Source organism: Oryzias latipes, chromosome 17, assembly GCF_053564925.1.
Source record: "Oryzias latipes strain Hd-rR chromosome 17, Olatipes_Hd-rR_3.1".
In the NCBI taxonomy this organism is placed as follows: Eukaryota; Metazoa; Chordata; class Actinopteri; order Beloniformes; family Adrianichthyidae; genus Oryzias; species Oryzias latipes.
Window position 1 is genome coordinate 22,990,893 of NC_136253.1, and position 24,108 is coordinate 23,015,000.

At 41.0% G+C, this 24,108-nt stretch overlaps 1 protein-coding gene across 11 annotated transcripts in view; it reads right to left on the reverse strand.

The window, feature by feature from the left end:
* Positions 1-3,395: 3,395 nt before the first annotated feature.
* The window catches only part of rnf220a (ring finger protein 220a), a 191,885-nt gene continuing 171,172 nt past the window's right edge, over positions 3,396-24,108 (reverse strand). For 6 of the 11 annotated variants that reach the window (XM_078935523.1, XM_078935521.1, XM_078935520.1 and 3 more), the window contains 6 exons: positions 22,675-22,867; positions 22,525-22,580; positions 22,123-22,234; positions 13,493-13,604; positions 8,288-8,362; positions 3,396-4,843 (listed from right to left, as the gene is read on the reverse strand). In XM_078935523.1, coding sequence (XP_078791649.1) covers positions 4,772-4,843; positions 8,288-8,362; positions 13,493-13,604; positions 22,123-22,234; positions 22,525-22,580; positions 22,675-22,867 — 620 coding nt within the window. In that variant the 3' untranslated portion in view covers positions 3,396-4,771. Of the gene's footprint in view, positions 4,844-8,287; positions 8,363-8,758; positions 8,954-13,492; positions 13,605-22,122; positions 22,235-22,524; positions 22,581-22,674; positions 22,868-24,108 lie in introns of all 11 variants that reach the window. The other 5 variants (XM_078935517.1, XM_078935516.1, XM_078935515.1 and 2 more) reach the window with 2 other exon arrangements.

Genomic DNA, 24,108 nt, shown 5'->3' on the forward strand with positions numbered 1-24,108 from the left:
GCCGTCATTCTTAAAAGCACGTCACATACTCGGTGAGAACCTAGCAGTGGTCTCAATTGCCTGTACAGGTGGATATGGGCTGTCTGCAGGCACAAAAATGGGTAAACCTGTACAGGACATGTACGGGAAGAAGCAAGGTGGTAGACCGCATGGTGAGGCATCCTGTGGGTGACAGGTTGCAGTGTAAGGGTAAGTGAAGGTGAAGTATAAGAGTTCAGATTTTTCTAATTTTAAATCCTCCCAAACCCTGCGCAATGAGCCCATTAGTGCTGTTCAAGTTATAGGGGGCCACTCCTGTGTGTTTCTTACATTCAGCACGAATTGAGTGCATTAGATACATTAAATTATAAGACAATCTGAGTCTAGTTGGTGTGGACATCTTACGGGCACTTTCAAATTACCTGCACACCCCGTGGTTGCGCTCAGTAAGGAGCTAGTACATGCACCGAATGACTACTGTGCGTCAATGGCCACCATACAACAGCATCACCCATACGAGAGTATGGTGTACTTTACGATGCACTTACCACACACGCATGATGATCATGCATTCCATTGTGATGACGTCAGTTTAGGTGGCCACACAAGCCTCAATGGGAACGGCAAACCTGCGCTCACTTTAAGATACGGCTGCTCCTGTCTTTGACCCTCTACAGGCCCGGCCAACCCAAAAATCCTCAGCGCTTGTATGGTCAATCTCTTTACAGTACACCTGAAACCAGCGCATGTACGCCAGCTACAACAGTCAAAAGAAGCTTAGTCTGAAACGTCAAAGTGGTGAAAATCTCATCAATCTTGCTCCGGACTTTTTCTTTCACAGCTCCATTCCGATAAATCCCTTGTGCTATCTTAGATGACCCCACCCTTACTTTGACGTGTTCTCCCTACCATGGCAAAGGTGGATAAAGGTGGAAAGATTTCATGTAATCCATGGACACCAGTGAAGATCACAAATCATTGAAGAAAAAAGGTTCAGAGCACTGTCTAGTGCAGGGGTCGGGAACCTTTTTGGCCAAGAGAGCCATAAATGCCACATATTTTGAAATTTAATTTCGAAAGAGCCATACAATAATGTAGTGTCCTTTCCCCACACTGAGGCACGGAGACTTAACCTCTTTTAAAGTTCTTTATTCCGATTACTGCAGACCGCAACAAACGCCCTTCAATTAATTCAGCAACTCCTGAATCTCTCCCGCCGAGACGAGAGCGCTTCTCCCAACTTTATATTCCCCTGCTCCCGCTGCAGCCCTCCCATTTCCCTTATTCGGCCCATAGCTGAACCCCATTGGTCCAAACTACCTAACAACAGGCTGAACGACAGAACTGAGGGCCAATCAGATCTCTGCTTGACGCGTTCAATGAACTCCAGAACTTTTAACGCGGCCCAACAGCCATCCAAGTCAGTCCGCGACAATTTGTTTAAAACTAAATATACAAATGAATGTGTGCATTTGATTTAATTTTAACATTTTTAAAGTAAAATAAGTCTGTGGATTCTTTTTAATAACATTGTTATTCTGTTGCTAATAAATGATGAGTATTTCTCGTGGTAGTTTTGCTGATGGTCTAGTCTGGTTGATACGTGGTGAGTTTCTGCTTCGTTCAGGCGTTGAGACTTTAAACGTCATCGTAGGTCTGAATGTTCTGTAGATGTGAGACAGACTGCTCACATGCAGACGGGGAGCCAAACACACACTCACACGCTGCAGTGAGTGATGGGAAGCGGGTTTTACGTTTTTACAATCCCTGCGCGATTCACCTGCTGCCTGTCCCCACAACACCTCAGCCCCACCCTCTGCTTTCTCCCTCACACATCCCGTCCCCGCATCTGCGCGCTCTTTCTCAGAGACGGGAGCGCGCAGTTTTAGGCACGTCAATTCACAGGTTTCCAGCTGGTACAAACTCTGTGAAATAATAGATAATAGTAACTGATAGCGCTGGCGCAGATTTCTCTCTCTAAGCACTGCTACTACTGCGCGCCTCTGACATCGCATCGCGCCCGAGAAGGACTGGTCTAATGAAAAAAAAAACTATAATTAAAGATTTGTCTGCGAGCCACATGTGACCATCAAAAGAGCCATATATGGCTCGCGAGCCATAGGTTCCCGACCCCTGGTCTAGTGGGTCTAGATGACCCCACTCCCAATGTTAAAGTGCCTAGGATAGCACAAGGGTTACGAAAGACTTGGCGTCATAGAATTCTATCAGGACACAAACTGCAATTATTAATTTCTCCTTTATGATCCATCTTCAAATAGTTGGCACTTCCATGAACGAAAAGGGATGCCATCCATTTGTCATTACCAAATCTTAGTCCCTGATTGGATGTTTCCTTGAAAGGCCGAGTGAACCTAGCTTTAGGACAGGATGTCCCAGTAAACACAAACATCCACCTATTCAAAGACATTTAAAATACAGGCATCATAGTAATGACTTTCTGTGAGTTCTATGAGTCAGTGTGGAGCGCCTTCTCATAGATTCCTCTTCTTCAAAGGGCAGTTATATTGTGAAGTAGAGCCGCACGATATGAGGAAAACTCGCGATATGCGATATTGGTGATTAATATTGTGATAATATAATTTGCGGTATATAAACATAGAGCAAAACAACCAATAACATCATTCCCATCTCACTGAAACAGTTTAAAAATTATACTCCAAATGACCCTCGTCGACATAGGAGACGAACATCTAACATAAAAAGGCTCCATCTGATTGGTCAACAATGTGAAGGGGTCCATCCGATTGGTCAAATGCATAAAAGGATTTATTTGATTCGTTAAATGCTTTAGCTACCATAAGATTGCTTTAGCACACTTTAGGTAACCATTTATTGCAATTTTCGCTTTCTATTGCGATATGCATATTGCACAGCTTGATTTGCGATAACAATAAATTTGCGGTACAATGGGGGGGGGGGACTATTGTGAAGTTTGGTTTTGAAGTTGCACTCTTCTTTGCCAGATTATTGCACAAAGAAGCACAATCAGGTATCACGTAGTCTAAGCCATGTTGTCATTTTTCCCAGGAGCCCATATCAGCATCTGGCCACCTCTGTGCTAAACAGGTTTTACCCGGACATTTATTTTGTAATCAGGTCAGTGTTCGCATTTAGCCACAAAACTTGTTTGAAAACTTTCAATTGACAAAAAAAAAACACACTTAAAAAAATCATATTTAAAAATAATTGAGTATTTCATCTCATATTTTAACAGTTGTAATAGTTTTCCTATGCCCCTAAAGTTAAAAACATACATGTTTTGTACACTACAAGGCTATAAATACGTTATTACTCTTAAAGTCTGAGTCAAGCTAACCTTAGGATTCAGATAGAAACAAACAACTGACTTTCACAACAACAAAAAAACAAACATATTTAATCACAAAAAAACGCTGTTTAAACCGACCCACTCGTGGACTTTTGAGGTTTTATTTTCCATTTTTTCCAGTATTTCTTACAACGATACAGACATCACAGATTACATAGTTTTACAAACACAAAGCACACCACCACCACCTTGGCTGCTGCTGTAAAGGAGGGATAGGGGGCGCTGCAGAGTTCAGGAGATTGCCAGTTCAGCCTGGGACATCCTTCTTTACAAGAGCTTTCATTCATCTGCGTGTGTTTGGAAAGAACCTGCCCTTTCTGGGCCTTAATTTGCAGCATAGCGCAATGACGGAGGAAAAAAAAAGAAAGAAAGGGTTAAAAAATGTATAAAGGATTTGATCTAAGCATTTTGCAGCCCCTAATGACAGGAACAAGAGCCGAATCCATTTCCACTGCAGAATGTCTGGGTCGGTTATCTTGTCCTCAGCCACGTCGCCTCGGTCAGATCAAGTTTTTTCAGGGTACCTTACAGAAAAATTACACCACCTAAACTGCAACCATCTAGTTTTTTGTTTTTTGTTTTTCATTCCTGTACAATGAAATAAAACTTTGATGGATTTTTTTCTTCAAAAATACAGAGGCCTTCTTTTTCTTTTTTTTGTCCTAAAAGCATTTTTCGGAAAACTCTTACAACTTAGAAAACAAAACCAAAACAAAAAAACTGACTTGTTACTTTATACTTCATTTTGTCCTTAGATGGTGATGTTTATGTGAGAACTCTATGTCATTTACACTCAACATTGCAAACATACATAGAACTATATTACATGTGCTTGCACTGCATCTTGAAGGGAAGAAAATTTTGTTTACTTCACTAAAACACCACAAATGAAGGAAAGGCCGAGAGGCGAGAAGCGTGTGGAGATGAAAGGCTTCCTGTTGTTTCTCAGTTTGGTTCAAAAGCTCAATTTCCGTGGACCTGCCCGCTCTTTCTCTGTACATACTCTAAAGTGGGAGGAAAGAAAAACAAAAAAGAAAAAGAAAAAAGAAAAAGAAGCATTCCATCGAGTTATCGTAGCGCCTGGTCCTGTTGGAATTTTACAAAGAAGCAGGAAAAATCAATGTTTTTTTTTTCATTTTTTTTCCTGAAAGTCTGTAGTAAGAAGTTTGTTTTAGGTTCATCTCCAGCAGCATGAAGCCACCAGATGAGGGTCGAGTTTAGCAGAGACCCTCGTGTCTTTTTCCTCGATGCCAGAGTGAATCGAGATCCCGCGTCAGTCTCCACCAAGAGCAAACAGTGTCCCAAAAATGTCTCTGCTCTAGGAAACTTTAGAGATTCCAGTCCACAAGAAGAGAGGGAAAAAAACAAACAAACAAACATGGAGGATGAAATCCAAGATGGAGGAATGGACTGAGGGGGGACGCGGAGGCAGGCTTGTGCTCTTTACAAATAGACGCGCCTCAGGTCTCCGGGCGAGGTGATGGTGTTGCACTGCGGGCACAGCTTTTTGTTTCCCTGTGATAAACAGATGGAACAATTAGGACGGACGCTACAGTCTTATAACACAATCAGTCATTTTTGTGCGTTTTACGATTTGCACACAGAGTGCGGCAACAATTGACTTCCTGCAGCGTGGGTTGAAATGGTTGGGTTTTATTCGTGTGCAGCTTTGATCGTGTGCCATCGGCAGTAAAGCAGCAGGTGATAACAGGCAGCTGAGAAGCCGACAGTGTTACAGGACTGTGGCTGGGTGGTCTCCAGCACAAACTTCCTACAGCCGTCTTTGGTTTAAAGCTGGCTGCTAACTGCTAGGTTTCAGCGGACTCATGCATTTCCTGTCCTCTACAGTCAGAGAACGACGAGTGGACGGTCATTTCTCATTCCACATTTGAAACCTCCCCCACATGGTGCGGTAATGTGTTCAAGACAAATCGAGGACTCACTTGATTTAAAGGTCCAATCGAATGAAACTTGTGTTTTTAACATGGAATTTTTCTTATATATTTAAATTGCAGTCATTCAAATCACTGGGAATCAGATGCAGATAAAAGAAAAACAAGTTTGAAAAATAAAAATTAAATAAAAAGCTTTTTTGTGATGTCAAAAATGCCCACAAGCTCCGCCCAAGGAACTTCTAATGAATTCCTGCCACTCTGCAGCATAATCATGATTAAAAGGTCAATGGAAACGCTTTAACAATAAATCAAATCATGTTCAGAGTGGGTCTTTAAGGCTGCACACATTTCCAGTACAAGTATTTCGTAATTAGGACCCTTCATATTTTGGAGCTTGATCGTGCTTTTTCTACACCACATTACAATTTTTTCCTCTTCTTTTTTAACTTGCTCTGTCCAACAACTGAGTGAGCAGATGAGAGCTGAAGGACAGGTTGGACAGGTTTTACTATTACAAAAAGAGGTTATGTATCTTCAGGTAACCAGGATGTAAATTTGTATAAACACCTTTTTTTTTATTCTTTTTTTTTGTATTTGTTACACCATTTTACAAATACATTTTTTTTTGAAGAAGAAAAAAAAAACTATGACTTTCTTGGAGGGAGCAGTGGATGCACTTCATTTTTCATGAATTAAAACAGGTGTGTACTATAAATTTCTTTTTTTTTTAAATAAAACTCAAGCTGAAACTGGATTTGCAACAAAGCCTCTTTAATCATTTTAAACAGCCAGGAATCAGCTGAAGAACTAAAATAATATTTATAAAAAAATAAAAATAAATCAAAAAAGAACAGCAACTGAAAAAAGTTGCTTATAGGTCAGGGTAATGACCTTTGTGTAATCCTGTCAAACGTCTGTATTGTGAGGGCACAACGTGGGTGTTTGTGTAGCTGTCAAGCTGTGCACCAGCTGCCTTTTTCATTCCAGCAGTAAGCGGCTGGAGTTAACTAGATTTGTCTGCATTTACTTTGATCAGCCCGCCACTTGCATTTTTATTTGGGCCTCCAGGCTACGGGCTTTAATGCCCCGCGCATGAGACCCCTGATTGCAGCAAACCAGTCTGCATGCACACAAACAAAAGGCACAAAAAACAACAAGTGTTTCTCTTAGATGCTGGGAAACATTAACAGCGATTTCAACGGGCAAAGATTTTGTTGCTTAAACCAGTTGAACGGCGATTTCTTCAGTCTAATATAAAAACTTCTGCAGGTTTGCTGGGAATCTTTTAAACAAACCTGAAGTACAAACACCCAAAGAAATAATAACACAATTTAAAAAAAAAACAGGTAGCTAAATATGACATTCCCTTCCACAGTAAAAGCTTTTCAAAATATGTCGATGTATTGTAGGAACGTAGTAAATAATCTGTATTTATCAGCAGCTATGATTGTTTGAAAAGATTTCACGAGCTTTTTTTCCCTTGTTTAGACAGATGTGACACACTTTTAGCACTATGAGACCAGAATTAATCCATTTATATTTAATTTTCTGCTTGTGTTTAGTGATGTTGAAGCGACTTTGACAGACACACAGCGCGCTGTCAAAGGAGTTCCAAACAATATTGGGAGTTAGCAGAGTTACACGGTGACCTTTGTTTTACTGCTATCCATCAGTTTTCATTTTTGTTTTTTTGGGAGTTACAGGTATTTGGAATATGCTAACGTGGCTAACGTGTAGCAGTCATGAGTCCATGTGTTCCTAACACATAACATGCATTTGTAGGGGTGGGAATCTTGAGGCAACGACTGGATTATGAAGCGATTATAAATGCAGCTTTCAGTGTGCGATCCAGTTATTCTCTGAGTTTGGAGGACACGAGATTCTAGGATTTTGTGGCGATTGAAGTCCAAGCGTCACATGTTAACGCTATCCTGTTGGCTATCACAACTGCTGCCTTGACTTTAGCTTTTGTCTCAGAATATTGAGCTGGGTGTGGATGTGGAAGCGACGGGAAGGGATGCTGTGTCTCGGCTGGGACATATGGAGCAACATTTGGAAGTCCTCATTCTCCATCACAGAGTACGGTCTCAAGTCCTTCGCTAGAAAAGCTCGGATTGACTTCATTATTGGCTTGGCCTCTCTATTGGGTTTCTTTTTAGACGGTTGGAAGTGCTCGCAGCAGAACTGGTTAGAGCCATTAGCACTAAAACAGATGGAACCATAAAATGGGCTTTGGCAAATTTGTTGCGTTCCCTCCATTTGTATATGTTCAGTCTGACAGAACTTGGACACAGCGTGACTTTGATCCACTTAAGTCGGGCCGGTTGTATGACGCGATCTGCAAGGCCAGCTGTGTTTGTCAGCTCATTACTTTTACTTTAAATTATGTACGTTTTTCAATTATTTAAAATTCATAAAACGATTCCGAATCTTTTATAGATCGTAATTGATGCATCTAATAATCGATTTTTTTTCACCCATCCCTACAAGTTGGCGTAGACACAATAATATTTGTTTACCTATTTTTTTTTTTTGTGTTGCAGACAACTTCTTGTCTCACGAAACGCAACTTGCATTTGGGTGCGTCCTTCAAAAGGGTAAGTCTGATGATGCTTAGTGGAGAAATCCCATTAGAATATAGAATTCAAAATGGTTGCAAAGAAATTGGGAGAGAAAGAAGACTGTTTATCCTTCGAGCAAAAGGAACCCTGTTGTCTTCTACGGTCCATTAACCACATTAGCCATCGCTAATTTTACTCTACTGAATATATTAGACTAACTAATAACCAACAAAGTTGGAGGCGTGTGCATCCCAAGCCTGAGGGCGAGCATAGATTACATATAAGGTTAGAGTCGACCACTTTATTGTAACACATTAACAAGCCTTTGGGGGCCCGTTCCATCTGAGCTCCGACTGAGACCGCCTGGAGAACAGGACTCCACTCTGGTCGGTCTCCCACGGGGCACAGAGAAACTCACTGGCTATGAAATGAGTTTGCAATAAGTGAGGGGGGGGGGGGGCAGGAAAGGGGAAGGCGTCTGTGCGTGTTTGGTTTGAACATACCAGAGTCCGGAGCCAGCACTCTTCGCAATGAACATGCCAGCATTGGATGGAGGTGAGGGGCATCGTGTACGAGTCCTGGAAGATAGAGAGGGAGACAAAAAGCGGAACCATGAAACCCATTTCAGTTCCCCACACCTGTCGGGGACAACACGACACAATCAAAGCTCCATATTTCTCCACTAACCACAACAACAGACCAATATTTATGGAGTGATGCAGTCAGCAGCCATGAAACCACTAAGCAAGGCAGCACGCTGTTGAGCCGGCAGCCTGGAGATAACACAAACGCACACCGACATGACACCGAGCAGGCAACGACCGATGGAAGAAGGCGGGCACAAGGAGGACACCAATGAGCGAAGGTTCATTTCTTTTCGTTTCGAAAAGAACGCAAAGGTGACTGAGGAATGGAGGGGTGAGGGGAGGAGATTGGGGCGAGGGAGGGCGGGGAGGAGGGAGGAAGTGCCTTACCCTCCGTAGGGGCTGTGGGAGGAGCCTCTTTATGCTGCTGCCGTAGCCACCAATCACAAGGCCCCTGTACAGACAGTACAGACCGAGGGGGAGGGACTTAGCTTGCCTCTCTCCGACCTCATTGGCCAGTGCCCGGGACCCCGGCCACGCCCCTATGCTCCTGATCTCTGCGCCTGACTGGATAGTAGGCTTTCTCTGCGGAAGGAGGTGGGGGTGGGAGAGGAGAGGGGTGCGAAAGGTGGCAGCGAATCATCGAGCCGTCCTGATCACGCAAACACAACGCAGTGCTTAGAAAAAAACAACACACTGATGTGGACACACACACACACACACACAAAGACTCAGCAAGAGGGATGAAGCTATGATCCACACAGAACAGTCGACATAATCCGACTCCGTTCTGGCTGATGACAGAGCTGAACTATCCCTTATGTCTACAAAACAAACAGAACTGCACAGAAACGTACTGATGAGGTGATGTATCCTTCCACTTTGCCTAAAAATGCAGAATCGATTCTTTTGCCTCTAAACTAACAATGGAAACACTGCGTAGCTTCAAGCTGGGTCACTGAAAACATGAGCAGTAAGCAGCAGTAAGTAAAGATGCAGGAGATCCAATCAGACGTTTTGGTCAAATTAAAAAAACGCTTTTTTAAACCAAGAGTGTTTTTTTTAAACTACTTTTACCTCAAAACTCTTGGAACAAACCACTTTTTTAAGTGGATTTCAATACTGCGTCCCTTTGCTCTTATGCAGTTTGCCATCTGAAAATCAAAGTTTTTCCCCTGTTTTTAAAAACAGTCTGTGCTGCAGTAAACTGCTACTAATAAGTAAGTAAAGATAGGAAAGAATATATATTCATGCATTCCTCTTCATGCCATAATTTTGCCTCGAATATTGACCACTTTATATAAAACAGCTGGTGGACTTGAACACACATATAAAAGAAATGACTTGATTTAAATCCTCCAATCAAGTGAAAGTAGCAGCACAAATGTTGTCATAATAAATAAAATCCCTCCTTTAAACTGCAGTTGAGCTCAGTATAAACCTCCCTCCTCTGTGAATAGGATCTTGCAAGGAGGGTCTACAAATGAATTAGTTTCTACAGAATTCACGTGTAATGGCAAAATAGACATTTAAAATAAAATGTTTTGAGCTTTAAACAGTGATAATAAATGTGAGTCTTTGGATTCACATGAAAAATAAAACAAGATGTGTATATCAAATTGTAATGATAATTTTGCCCAGTGGGGGGCGGTAGAGTTCCACTGAAAATATGGTTTCATATCAGATAATAGATATCAGGTGAGAAATCGTGTACAAACATACAAATCCTCGTTGAATATTTGAATGAATCTGATGTAAACAGTACAGATGTTGCTAAAAGTGTTTGTCCATCTTCAAAATGCATCTCGCCAGCCCCTCACCTCTACAACCGCCCCACCCTGCCAACCAGTGAGTAATCAGATGACTTTTAGATCAGACAAAGTGACAGGTAGGGAGCACAGAGACAACTTAATGACAGACAGAGACAGATTAGAGTGAAGATGCGGGTGTGTGTGGACATATTTGTGTTTCTGTGTAAGCTCTGGTTGGTGTGACAGATAAAGGACAGTGACAGATGAGCTAAGAAGAGCCATGCCTCCATTGGGCAGTGAGTGATCGATCGCCGTGCCTTGCCCTTCGTGTCACCTCGGGCACCCAGCAACCTTTGGGAAGTGCAGGCGTTGGTAATTACCCGCTTTACACACAAAGAAAGGCACAACTGTGAACACAGCGGTACAGAGTACCGGCAAACTATGCTGACGCCAGTGCGGGTGCATCACAGCCAGAAAGGTATAACTGCTGATTGGGCATTTAAGTTCTTTTACGTGTTGCTAGCAAGGTTGAGAGTTAGCGTAGTCATGGAACGTTTGTTTTAGCGGTGTCGGTCTGTTCTTTTACGCGTTACTAGCAATGTTGGTAGTAAGCGTAGTTAAGTAATGTTTGTTTTAGCGGTATCAGACATATTTTTTCATGTGTTACTAGCAAGGTTGGGAGTTAGCATAGTACAGAAATGTTTCTTTAAGCGACATCAGTTTTTTCTACGCCTTTCAAAAAAGATTAACAGTTACAAATATTGTGAATACGCTAACGTGGCTAATAGGTAGTGTGCTTCAAACAACTTCTAGAGTTACACTGAGCGCAGTTAATAAAGTCTGACTGACGGAATTTTCTCAGCCTCTTTTGTCTCGCTTAATGCGCCGCATAGTCCGGCGCACCTCAAACATGATAAAAGTTCTGAAATAGACCGTTCATTGACAGTGGGGTAAATAATCTGGTGCGCCCTGTAGTGCTAAAAATACAGTACTACAAGCCAAAAAACACCATGTGATCTACCAACTAGACCAAGAGACTATGTCTAGAAAAAATGCAGACATGTAGCACCACTTTTTAAAATATTAGCTATTTCGAGCACAACTGAATCTCAGAAACTTCCGATACGTTTAAAGCCATACTTTAATCCATGCAGATAAAAGATGTATTTGCTTTTTTCTGGTTATTGCGTTTAAAACGACTTAATTAGTTCACTTTAGTGTTTCTCTGTTCAACTAAACATTTTCTGGAAGTTATTTCTTTTTAACTTGTCCTGTCCAACAGCTGAGCAGACAGATGAGAGGTGAAAGCCCCTTACTTTACTGTTACAATAGGGGTTATGAAACATTGGATACACTTGGAGTATATTTAAATAAACCCCTTTTGTAATTTAGGCTAAACTTTATTGATTTTACTCACATCTGTTACAGTCTTTCGTTTGACCGGACGGATAATATAAGAAGGGACGAAGAGAGAGGGATGCTGGGGGGGGGTTCTAATCAGATGCTGCAGTGAACCATAGCTGTGCTTCTCCCCCTCGATTTCCAGCAACCCATACCAAACTCCTTTATTTAAATCATCATCCATCATCCTACTCAAGACATGCAGCGCCTATTATGTAATTATTTGTTGCAACTTTTCTGATGTTACGGAGAATTTAGTGGAAAATCAGGGAAGAACGGTAGCCATTTCTGATAAATCTCAGTTTCGGTAATCTTCCTAACCTTTATTAATGAAAACGATTGGCAGCAAACAATACATATTCATAACCAAGAAAAATCAGATTACATCTTCGTTTGTGCAATATACATTGTGCTTGCTATGAATCAGATGTAAAAAAAGAAAAGATGAGCTCAAAATTATTATTACTAATGTTAGATAATCCAATCAAAATACACAGCCATGCAGTTCTGATCACATCACAACGGCAACAGTCAACCTTTCGTGATGAAGATGTCATGCAGACTGATGCAACACAACGTCAAGCCAGCGGCAGAAAAAACACCTTATCTTGAAGAACAGTAATGAACAAAATGTTAATCGAAAACGTCAAAAATGTTCATATTTCTGCATTTTTTTTGGCCCAAACAAGGAAGATCCAGTATTTGTTGAAACAGTACATTGTTGCAAAGTTGTGGAGTGACCCACAGAAAGTTTTAGGTTTAAACCTGCATATCTATAGCAAAGGAAATATGAATGATCTTACTGCACCTGCTTGGTTATCTACTGGGATAATGACAGCAAAATCCCTGATGGAATATTACAATTTAGAAGAAAAGAGGCATAAAGATAGAGGTGGTTTCGTAGTCCTAGACCAGGGGTGCTCATTACGTCGATCGCGATCGACCAATAGATCTTCGAATACATGATGGTAGATCGCAGGCCAGCAAAGACAAATAACCCAAAAAATAAAAATGTACTTAAAAAAAAATCCACCTGCCAATCAAAATCCTCACTGAGAAGTACGGGACTTGATTGACATGCACAACGGCCAATCGGACATCCTCTGATACATATGTCACTGCACATGCGTGTTTAAATACACTGAGCGCAAATTCTGTCCGTTATCAGAAAGTCCCTTTCTTTCCCGCGGCACGTCAAGTCCCCGGCAGAAGACCACTCCGGACAACCGGAGTGTTGATTGAAGCCCGAGCCGCTGTGTGTCCTCCTGCTATTGGCTCTGCGGTTCCCGCCCGATAAGTACGAGCTCATTAACGAAGCAGTGTTTTCTGTGGCACGCGCTCCGTACGGAGCCATCAGCGCCTTTGAAATGCCACGCTCCCCGCAAAATAAAACGCCTCATTTGTTAAGAAAAAAGTATCATTGTGTAAGTATCACTGTGCAATTTTTAATTATCAGTACATAAACAACAATATACAAATAAACATGTAACTGACAAAAATAACTGACAAACATGTACCAATGGTATATATGTATATATATATTTAATACTTTAAATGGGAAATATATATATATATATATATATATATATATATATATATATATATATATATATATATATACATGTAGATCTTCAGGACATTGTCGACATATATACATATATATATATATATATATATATATATATATATATATATATATATATATATATATATATATACATGTAGATCTTCAGGACATTGTCGACTCAAACGTGGCTCACATGCCAAATAAGTGTGAGCACCCCTGTCCTAGACATTTCCATTCCTTCCATGTTCTGTCCACCCCAAATTGAAACCAATTACCAACAGTGATTATTCTGTTACTTTACTTGTTTGTGTTAATAAATGGGATTTGAATGTAATTTTTCAATTCCGGACAACAGAATAGAGGCTTTCTGTTATGACTAAGCATTCAGCAATCACATGGACTCACCATACAGATGAGACACTTGTATCTGTCTCCTCGTAGTATCTGCTTCTCCAGCTCTCTGATTCTGGCCTTCAAAGCCTCCATCGTAGTAGCCGTGGACTCCTCCTCTGTAACCCTAGACCAGAAGAAGATGCACAGCCAACCATTTCAGTTACACTTGTGCACAAGCCCTTATTCCTCTGCAAAGCATTTCTCCAAAAATGAACAATTCAGTGTCATGGCACCGTGCATTCACTCTTCAGCACCTGTGTCTGTTTATTTCCCTGCATTCATTTTTCTTTTATTTTTGGACACCCAAATCCTGCCATCTTTCACACTACCCTCCCTGCTTTTTCAGCAACAACTGACTAATGCGCAACATGATTAGAGAAAATGTGCATTTAACACTGTCCAGCAGCATATCAAGCAGCCATAACTAAATCAATACAGACGACGTACAGACCACAACGCCGATGACAGCTCAGAGGAGGGAGACGGGGACCGCACGAGCCAGATGATGTTTGTTATGGCCTCCCGCTCGCTCTCTGACAAGATCCAATGGTAGTGTGTACGAGTGTGTTGAAAGGAAAGTGTGTGTTTATGGTGATGTGGTCATTTTGCAGCTTGATAGCTTGCTGATCTATGGTATTGATCTGGCTGGGGAAGGACAAGCACAAAGGGAGGGGGAGAGGGTGCGAGTAAAAGACTGTAGTAAGTGGGTGTGTGTGTTTGTGTGTGCTGTTAAAAATGGCTTCATTTGCTGCATCTCCTAACAGCAGAAAAGGGCAGTTAGAGGAAATAAAAAAGGAACTTTTGTCATTTTTCTCTAAAGAACCAATTAAAATAAAAACATGATTAGGGCAACAGCTTTTGAGTAACATATACTTAATCTATTGTCGAGCTTGTTGACCTAAATTGCAGCTAAAAGCTAAATTGCTGGTGATACTACGATTTAATGAGAATTATGCATCTTTCTCCTAAAACTGCTCAGCTTAGATATGTCTTTTCCCTAGATATAAACCAAGCAGATTTCCACAAAACTAAAAAAGAAAAATAATGTATCCCGATAAAGGTTTTCCATAGATGTTTTATTAAAAGTGGTCGCTTGAACGCACGTTCCAGAGGGCGATGTGAACGTAGCTTAAAACTTAATAACAATTTTCAGTCTATTTTTGCAGCTGAAAATATAACTCTTAATCAATTGAGATATTCCACACAAATTCAAAACTTTTTAAATGTAAGGGACTTAATTGAAAGTAATCCTTGACAAGTCAGACTACAAAAAGTCCCCCAAGAAGCCACAAGTGTAGCAGAGAATTAGTGGGGGAAAAAAGGTACAAGAGATATGCATTCATTAAATATTCTTTCCTGAATGGCCATATTTATGAAAAGTAGTCTTTTTGAACAAATTACTTTTTTCCTGATATGATGAATGTGTATCTAGAATCATGTTCCCATGAGTAGAGGCGGAATATTAGCATCATCAATATTTTTTTTGTTTCCGTTTCACCCCAAGTGTCCTTGTTACTTCTATTTCCTGCACTTTATGAACAACTCATCTGCACCAACTTGTCCCTGTCATCTTCATGCTATTGGTAAAGACCAAGCCTGAATCCCCGCCCCTGTGCCCTATAAACTGCTTTACCCTCTCCCCTTATTAGTGCCGAGCTTGTAAAAAGACATTTAGCCTTGATTAGCCTGCTAGCTTATAAAGCATCAGTGGAGCTTGGACTGGACAGAGCTGGTTCAGGGTTAAACCTTACACACTTGGCTCTAATAAACCTCTGTGTGGCTCAGCTACTCAAAAAAATCCCTTTTCCCTCACGGATCAGTCAGACATTCTCTTACATCATATAATTAAGCTTTTGATTTTGTAGCGGATGCCCTTTCTGATTCAGTGCTTTGCATTTACCGGATTTGGGACAGGTGACTGAAAACACAAGAAAGTAGCCCCACGTGGCTGGAAAAATCTCTACCCCTTAGTAGTCCCAGACAGTCTCCTATCAAAAAAACTATCCAGACTTGACCCTATTTAGTTTCCAAGATTAAGCATGTTCAGGGTTTCATGCGCAAGCACAAAACTCAACAAAGGACTGCCTTGGGTTTTTTACTGAATGCATTTGTAAGTGTGTATGACACAGGTTTGAGTGGGCCTAATGCATCCTAACCAGGAAAAGTTAAAAAAAAAAAAAAAAAAAAAACGAAATAAATGAGACAACCGATTAAATGGGTGAGGATTGTATAGTATCAATACTGCAGTTGCATGTAAAAAAAAAAAAAAAACGAGAAAATTTGTAGCTTTTGCCAGCCTGATTACTGATGACAAAACTTGAAAGCCAAAACCAACAACGTGCTACTTGGTTTTTGCAGATTGGCAACTAAAGTAATCAGATTTACTTTTGTGTAAAGTGATGCAAACGTCCGTCTAAACTCATGTTTAGACTAAGTAGGCAAAGTCTGGCACAGATAAAAGCATGTTCTGAATTCTGGTGCAGTTCATGATGGTGAGAATGCAGACCGACTATTTAGCGCCAAAAGCAGAAGTCAAGACGAGAGACAAAGAAATCCCAAAGTTGTGTACAGTTCAGTTCAAGCTAAAAAATAAAATAAAATAAAATAATAAGTCAGTTAAGAAGAAGGTGGTAAATTTTTCTTTAGGAGACAGAAGAAAAAAAACGTAGATGTAAACTTGTGAATTAAAATGAGATGAATTGGGTATTTTGGCAGGGATACCCCCTACAAAAAGACATGCTTATGCTGTGGCACCGGCCCTTTTTTTATTACAGGAGTGGTTTGAACCCTGATCTTTATGCAAGGAGTTTGCATGTTGTCTCTCAGATTAAAAATTGGCGTCAAATTAGACCAATGCAGGATGTGATCACAGGGTTCCACTATCTTATGTGTATGATGTATAGCAGGGATGTGCAACTCCAGGCCTCAAGGGCCGCATTCCTGCATGTTTTCCAACATGCCCTGCTCTGGCATGCTCTAATTGGCTTGGTACACCTAAAACAGGTAATCAGTCATGAGTAAGGCTTGGTTATTTGGAAATTGTGCAGATACACCGGCCCTTGAGGCCTGGAATTGCCCTATCCCTGGTGGAGTAATGTTTTTGCTTATAAGTTGTGTATTTTTGAGAGTATGCTGTGCGCCAACTAGCAACATTGACAGGTTGATATTTAATTTGCAAAACTATCATACAACTTTGCTTCTCTTCTAAACAACACTGTGTGTGGTGAAAAGAGAGAGAAACTGGTATCTTTGGGTATCAAATCAACCCTGGAGCAAAAAGCTGGAAGGAAGGCTCAACAGAGATAGATGGATGGCTTTGCTTCCCCTCTAGTTAGCACTCTATCCCCAATGTGTGTGGGGCCATTTCTCATTTCATTAGCACGACTGCGTGTGTGCGGCGGAACAGCTCGGCCATCCGTCTCAATCAGCTGTGTGTCTTTATCTGTTGTCTTTCCACATTTCGGCCCCGTTCAGCTTACCTCTCAGCACAAGATACGAAACCGACACAATTAACCAACTTATATAGATAACCTTATTTTTTTGGACTGTAAGTCGCTCCAGAGTTATATAATAAATAAAGAATAGGAAAAAAATCATATGTATGTATGTCACACTGGAGTATAAGTTTCACCTTTGGGAGAAATGTATTTAACAAAATACGAGAACAAGAACGGACATTTTATCTTGAAAGGCAAATCTTAAAGACGGAACACATAACAATAATAGACGTAAGCACGCTTCACAATTATAACACATTGATACTTCTTTAGCTCCATGAAAAATAGAGCTAAATAAGGCGGTAGTGAGGAGGCAACGGCTAAGACGGTACGCTGTGAGGTATTTATGACATAGATTATTGGGAAAACACTGTGAGAAGCAATATGTGTCACATTTAAAGTTGTTTTAACAATTATGCATTCTTCCTACCACATTTCAATGACATGCTGTGTGTCATCGTCGTGGTTGTCCCGACTATGGTGCCAGTATGGGGATGTAAAACAGAGTAGGAAGAGACCAACTCCCATAATGGCCCCAACGACGGGAAATTTGGTCCAGTTGTTTTGCTCTAAGCACAGACCATGGTGTTCATTCAAACTGAATCCCCCCCCCCCCAGATTATCGGGGGAAACAAACGCTGGTTCACTTAAAGCAAACCATACATGTCCAGCCTAAACACACCCTTTATATCACTTCTAGTTACTAAATTCTTCATTGTCTGTATTGCCTGGCATAAGACTGAGCAGCGCTTCTTTTTCTGCGTTGCTGTCAGTAGCAAATATTGATACCCACAGTGCCCTCTAGTGGTTGTTGCCATTATAAATAATAATAATAATAATAAATTACATACAAGTCACACCCCCAGCAAAACCATCCAAAAAAAAACTGCAACTTATACTTAAAAACTACAATTATAAATACATATCCTAGATATATTATAAATACAGATATTTTAATTAATGTGTTCACTTCTGTGTGGTGATCTCATTGTCCGTGTTGGGAAATAGACCTCTGGCATATATATGTGCTGCACAAGCAGCAGCTGCAAATCCCTTTGGAGCCCCTTTCTGTGCTGCACCCTGTTAACTTAGGTCTTAACTACACTGACACACCATGATAAAACATTTAAGTCACTATTGATTTCCCATGCCTCTGCCGAGGGCTGTGTGTCTCTGAGCGCTCGCATACAAGGCCGCAAAAGCAAGTGCTTAGCTGTTCAGAAAAATCTTGGAAGGACCTGAATGGAACTGAGACGGAACGGGACGAGAGAACAAGAGAATTCAAAAGAGACAGAAAAGAAAAAAAGTGGATAACAACAGGATAGCCTAAGCAGTGTGTATGTGTGTGGGTGTGTGTGTGTGTGTGTGTGTGTGTAGACTCATGTTTGAGCGGTTGCTCCACCTTCATCACTTCCAAATTGAGGACAGATTCAATTATTTGCAAAAACCACATGGAAATCACTCTGCATTGTTCCAGCTGGAGCACCAAATTTGGCAGCAATCGCATTGGCGGCATTGAAAGGGCCATTTATCTTGGGAGGGGAATAAGCGTCTCCGGCCTTGTATGTGTATATGTATGTGGTGGTGGTGGTGGGGGCAAGCTCATTTATTTTGCTGGGGAATGAGCGGGGGAACGAGGACGCCCCGGGAGGCGACCAGATCATTACCCATCTGGGATCAGAGACAGATAGAGATTTCACTAACGCTTCACGCACACACTCACACACAGGCACAGGTACAATGTATCAATGTAACGAAATGAGACAAATCTCATTTTCATTTGAGGACGGAGGGGCACAGAAGCTCCACAAATACCTGCATTTACAGCAAGCGAGGAGTGCGGCGGGGAATCGTTCCAGCAAGGCAGCTGACTGCTTGTTGCAAAGAAATCATTCACAATCTTGTTGGCTACTTTTAAATGGATACTTAGATTAGGGCATGTTCCCCTCCAGGTAGCATATAAATCCTTAAATACAACATCAAGCTGCAGTACACTCAGACAGCAACGAGTATGATGGAGAAAAATTAGGAGAAAATATTGTGTGTATTTGTCTTCATATTTTACTTTATACTTAAATAAATTAGAATATTTTTATACTATTCATGACAATATTTGTTATAAAAAATAAACAAATCTTTACTAATCTGAGTGTTATTAAAGAAAAAAATAGTCCATCTCTCTGATCTTAAAATATTAGCAAATTCTGTCAGTTTTATTGTATTTTCTCCCAATTTGAAATATGCTCTGCTCACTGAGTTCACAAGCTGCTTTACCGTATTTGTCGACCAGTCGTGTTGAGTGAGAGGAACAAAGTTTCATATAAAATACATGAATATATAGTAATTATGTTTGTAAATTCAATTAACCTCTTACGCCCAACGTTTTAGCTCCAGTGTTTACATTCCTTTGACTACCGAAACTCTTCAACAGTTGACGCGATTAAAGCAGCCGTGCTTTTCTCCACTACAGTAAGGAAGTGCTTACGGTATCAACGTCACTCAGATGAGTCTTTTGTGGAAAAAAAAAGTCTTTGAGCCTTTATTCAACACTTCACTTTACATTCATAAAGTGCTGAATCGATGACATCAAAAGCCCCCTTTCTACAAGTCGGACTAAACTGATTCACGTTGATTGCGTAAACGGTCGAAAAGTCATGGTAGATAAAAGAGCGTTTGCTCAGTTGTTAGGTTGTTTTATATAAAACTGCAAGGTTGAAATATGTTTTTAAATGATACCCTAAACAAAGCTAGTAGGCAGTAAATACTTATTTTATGTGGAACCATTTTCCAAGAAAGACATGTTGGTCAAGTTGGCATTGAAATAATTGAACGTATAGCAGAAGCCAACGTTGCAGTAATGTCTGGACGAAGAGTATGGACTTTTGTAAACCCTTATCCCTTCACTGAATGCTGCTTTTTCGGCTTTTATTTGTTGACTCTCTGGATTCTTTGGCATTGTTCATGCCCCGGTGATAAAAAAGAAAAAAAGAAAGACAAGCACCCTGCATTCCATATGACCCAACATATGAATGGCACAACAGCGGGAGCCAGTATGGTTTACAAATAACTATTGTCTGGTCCAAGCTGGGCCTCTAATATCCGAACCACATTCATGCAACAGAAGTTGCTACTTTTGTTTAGGTACAAGGTTCAGATTTAGGTTGACTGGTCATCTTTAAAGTTATTGGGGTCTAAAATGTGTCTAAAGCCTTAGTCAAATGCATACGTACGGGCACTGTGGGTTTTTGTATTTAAAGGTGCATAGAGGGCCGTAGACAAGATGGGCTGAAACTTAAGAGAAGCGCCGTATAGTTGTACAATTCCCTTAAGGAACGGACGTCTTGAAAATGTAACGTACCATTGTCGTGCTTGTGTTAAGTGTATCGTAAAGTATTTGTAAGGATAATGTAAGTTACACGCACTTATGACGTATGGGTGATGCTGTCATACAGTATCCTTTACGCAGAGGTGCGCACTATGGGTCCTTACAGACCACGCGCAAATGCATGCACGGGTTGTTCACGTGACAAGGGCCACAGGTGTGTCCCATACAAATTTGCCAATTTTTCACCTGTAGACAACCTGTATCCAACTGTAAGGGCAGTTGTGCATAAGGCACAATACTGTCTTCCTCCATGCTTGGTTGCTACTTCAGGAGTGTTTGGAGATAAATTAGTACCTTTATCAGCAAAACTGTGTTGTAATAGGGTTTAACATAAACCAATAAATATTTTCTGTATTCAAGACAAAATGTATCATCACACCATTCGGCTCTACCTCAAACCAACCCAAGTAACTTCGCCCTGTGTCAAAGAAGTATTCTGACAACCCTACTTTGCTGGTGGTTGAATGGTCGCCAGTTGAGAAGGTTATAAGAACCCGAACTAAAAAGGGTAACCATATTGGCAGGTTTGGACCAATTAGCATCATCCATCACCTGTCTCTGAGCAACACAACCACGCCCACACTTTTCAGTGCTTTTGCAAAATTGCAGACGCAGAGACACCCAAACTAAAACGGGATGATTAGACTGCAGGAAGCAGTTTATTGAACACATCTCTCTGCTTTACAGACACACACTCAGTCCTTGCCTGACAGCTCTGTTTCTGATCAATAAACTTCAAGCTGCTCTGCTTATTCACCAATTATCCCCTCTACTGATATTTAATATGGAGTGGGCACACCCACATGGTGCTGATGGATTCATTTAAAAGATCAATTGTATCGAGTCGTCTCGATAGTGAAGTAGCACGTTAGGTAAAACTGAAAGAAGATCGTGCACTCACTTTAAGTGAGCACCACTGGGTTGTTTAAGGTTGACAGATGAGGTTGGATTTGGTAGCGAAATGTTGACAATGGTCTAAATTATCATTTGGTTTTGGTGAAGATTTTTCGATGATAATTCAGATGAGCTTTGACAATAACCCAAAACACAGAAAATAAACTACTTCAAACCACGCTAAAAGTAATCCGAACTACTACTCAGTTGGAACTAATTCTGCAGAGGAGTTTGTCCAGAAACCTTTGTCTGAAACTTGATTCGGCTGTCTGTGCTGTGAATAGTAAAGGATGTGGGAGGGGTCTGGCTGTAGAAACAGTATCTGCTGCTTTTTGAAAGGAATAAAGGAGATACATTCTTCACATCGCAGAAACCATATTTCTTCAGTAACAACGGATGTGTTTTTTGTTGCTATACATATCCCAGAAGAGGCACTGGAAGAGGCTAAAAGCTTAGAAATTAGAGAAAGCCATGACACGTAGGGTAGAAGAACGTCTTGCTAGCTCTAAAGGGTTTTAGAAAACACCCTCTTTGACAACTCCTCAACCGTTTACACGATGAATGTGAATCTGCGGATTCTGACGCAGAGAAAAACTGCTTTTCATAATGCCATTGTACCGATTTACAATAATAACACAAAGTGTTGCATATCAGAACAAGGCTGCTTTATCCACTTCAGAATCCACTGGAATTACATGAATTGCATTACCGGTTCAAGAGGTACGGTTATGTAAACACTGGAGCTAAAGCTCTGGGGTTAAAGGGTTTAAGCATTGATTAAAAACGGCAAAAACTACAGAATAAATGTATTTATTAACTTAAGTTCTGTGTATGCAGGACTTTGTTTTTCTTGAACTGTGACATACTTCTCAATCTCGCTGTTTTTGCAAGTGCGAGGTGCAGAAGAAGAGGAGGACGAAGACGAAGGGGTGCTGGGATCTGTCTTGCTGCTTTCCCCATTGCTTGTAGAAGGCATTTCTGCAGATAAACAGATGACAAGGATCGTCATGAGACCTTCGCCGCTTAAATAGCTCAACCACGAGAGACAAAAAAGTAAGGAGACAAAACAGTTACGCCCCATCACTCAGAAAGTAGACAGCAGGTGCCAGAAAGTGGAAAAAACAGCAGTTTTAGCCAAAAATAATAACCAAAAGTCATAGAAATTATTGAAAAATACAAAGTATTTGCCTTTGTTTGATTTATTTAAGGCTTTGACTAACCTACAAAGACAAGCAGATCTTCCTGTGTTAAATAGATATAGATCTTACCATCGTTGGCCCATTTGGAGAATTCAGGCGTTATTCTGTTAGAAGGCATCCCACCACTGCAACAAAACAGTTAATACATTTCAATGGGTGCACAGCAGCGTTACATTTGGAAAGTTGCACACTACATTTAATGGGTTTGGCCTTTCGTACTTGAGTACAGCTCCTCGTAGCGCCTCCCTTTCCCTGGCTTCTCCTTGATCCTCTCCAGCGCCAGAGCATGGGATAACATCTGCCTCAGTGTACTGGGCTTTGCCGTATTCCAAGGTGTCGTCTCCGTCCACATCAAGGTCAGCGTCACTGTCTGCTGCGTTCTCCTTGATACTACATGTGGCAAAACCCGTTCCTGTGAAGAGAAAATACAACCTCTGAAGTGCTGTAGACATTCCAGGAAAAAACAGACACAAAGGCGTTAAAGACCCACTTCAATGAAAATGTTCTTTAGCATTTTTCTGGTAATGGAGGACATATATATAAAGAAAATTAAGCTTAAAATTCCATTTGCATCCACTTGTAATTGACTAGATCCATGTACGTCTTTGTTTTCCTCGTCCGAGCTGCCATCTGGTTCAAACTGTACAGTTTTGAACAAGATAGCTCTGAAATTGTTCGCCATTTTTGATGCACCAACGCTAGGTTGGGAGTGTGAGGCACTAACGGAAGTGTGTGTATAAACAGAGCTTTCAACAACGGGGAGGGAAAAGGGGGGCGGGGTTGCTCTGTGCCAACATTACCGCCCACAAAATATGTCCTAGAAAACGACACTGGTGTTTAAAATGTTGGCTAAAAGTTGCATAATCATAATTAAAAGACCACTGGGGATGTTTTTACATTAGATCAAAAGATGACCGGAGTAAGTCTTAAAAAGTATTTATTATCAAGATCAAACAGTTGAATACGACTATAATCCCACCTGGCTTTGGATCACAAAGGTATCAATGTTAGTTCATCTTCAAATCAATCTGAATACTTTCCTATAAGCTTGAGATGAGCAGGAAAAAGCTGAAATGTGCTTAAAGACTAGAAAGTAAAGAGGCAGAGACAGCGTTCAGACTCTAGGTGAACTGATAGAGGTTGACATGTTACCTATCAATCTTTGAGAGAGAGGGGAAATATGTGTGTGTGTGAATGGCAGTTCTATAAACCAAGTGATGAACGCTCAGACAAACCCTTACCACTGCCTGACTGCTCCCTTCAGCTTCACTTAACCACCGAGTGTGCGGCGCGTGTGTGTCCATCACTTAGAAGTGTCTCCTCACTGTTTGCTTGAGACTGTCTTTACTGCTGTCACTTAGGACCCGTCTCTCCAGCCCCTCGAAGGCGTGTCTCCAAGCCTGTGTGCGCCTGTCTACCTGTCATTTAAACTCTGCCTATCCGCAATGCCAAGGCAGGTGTGTATGTGTGTGTGTTTGCTGTTCACCGGTGTATGTCTCTGTCGTGTGTGTTGTGACTGAAGCTGTCTGAGTGTCTCTGTCAGGTTACAGGCCTGACAGCCATCTTATTTACACCTATTCCAATTTCTACAAGCTCCCAGCCGGACTACTGTGGTGCCTGTGAGCGCGAGCCAGAAACCAGACGGAGCTGACA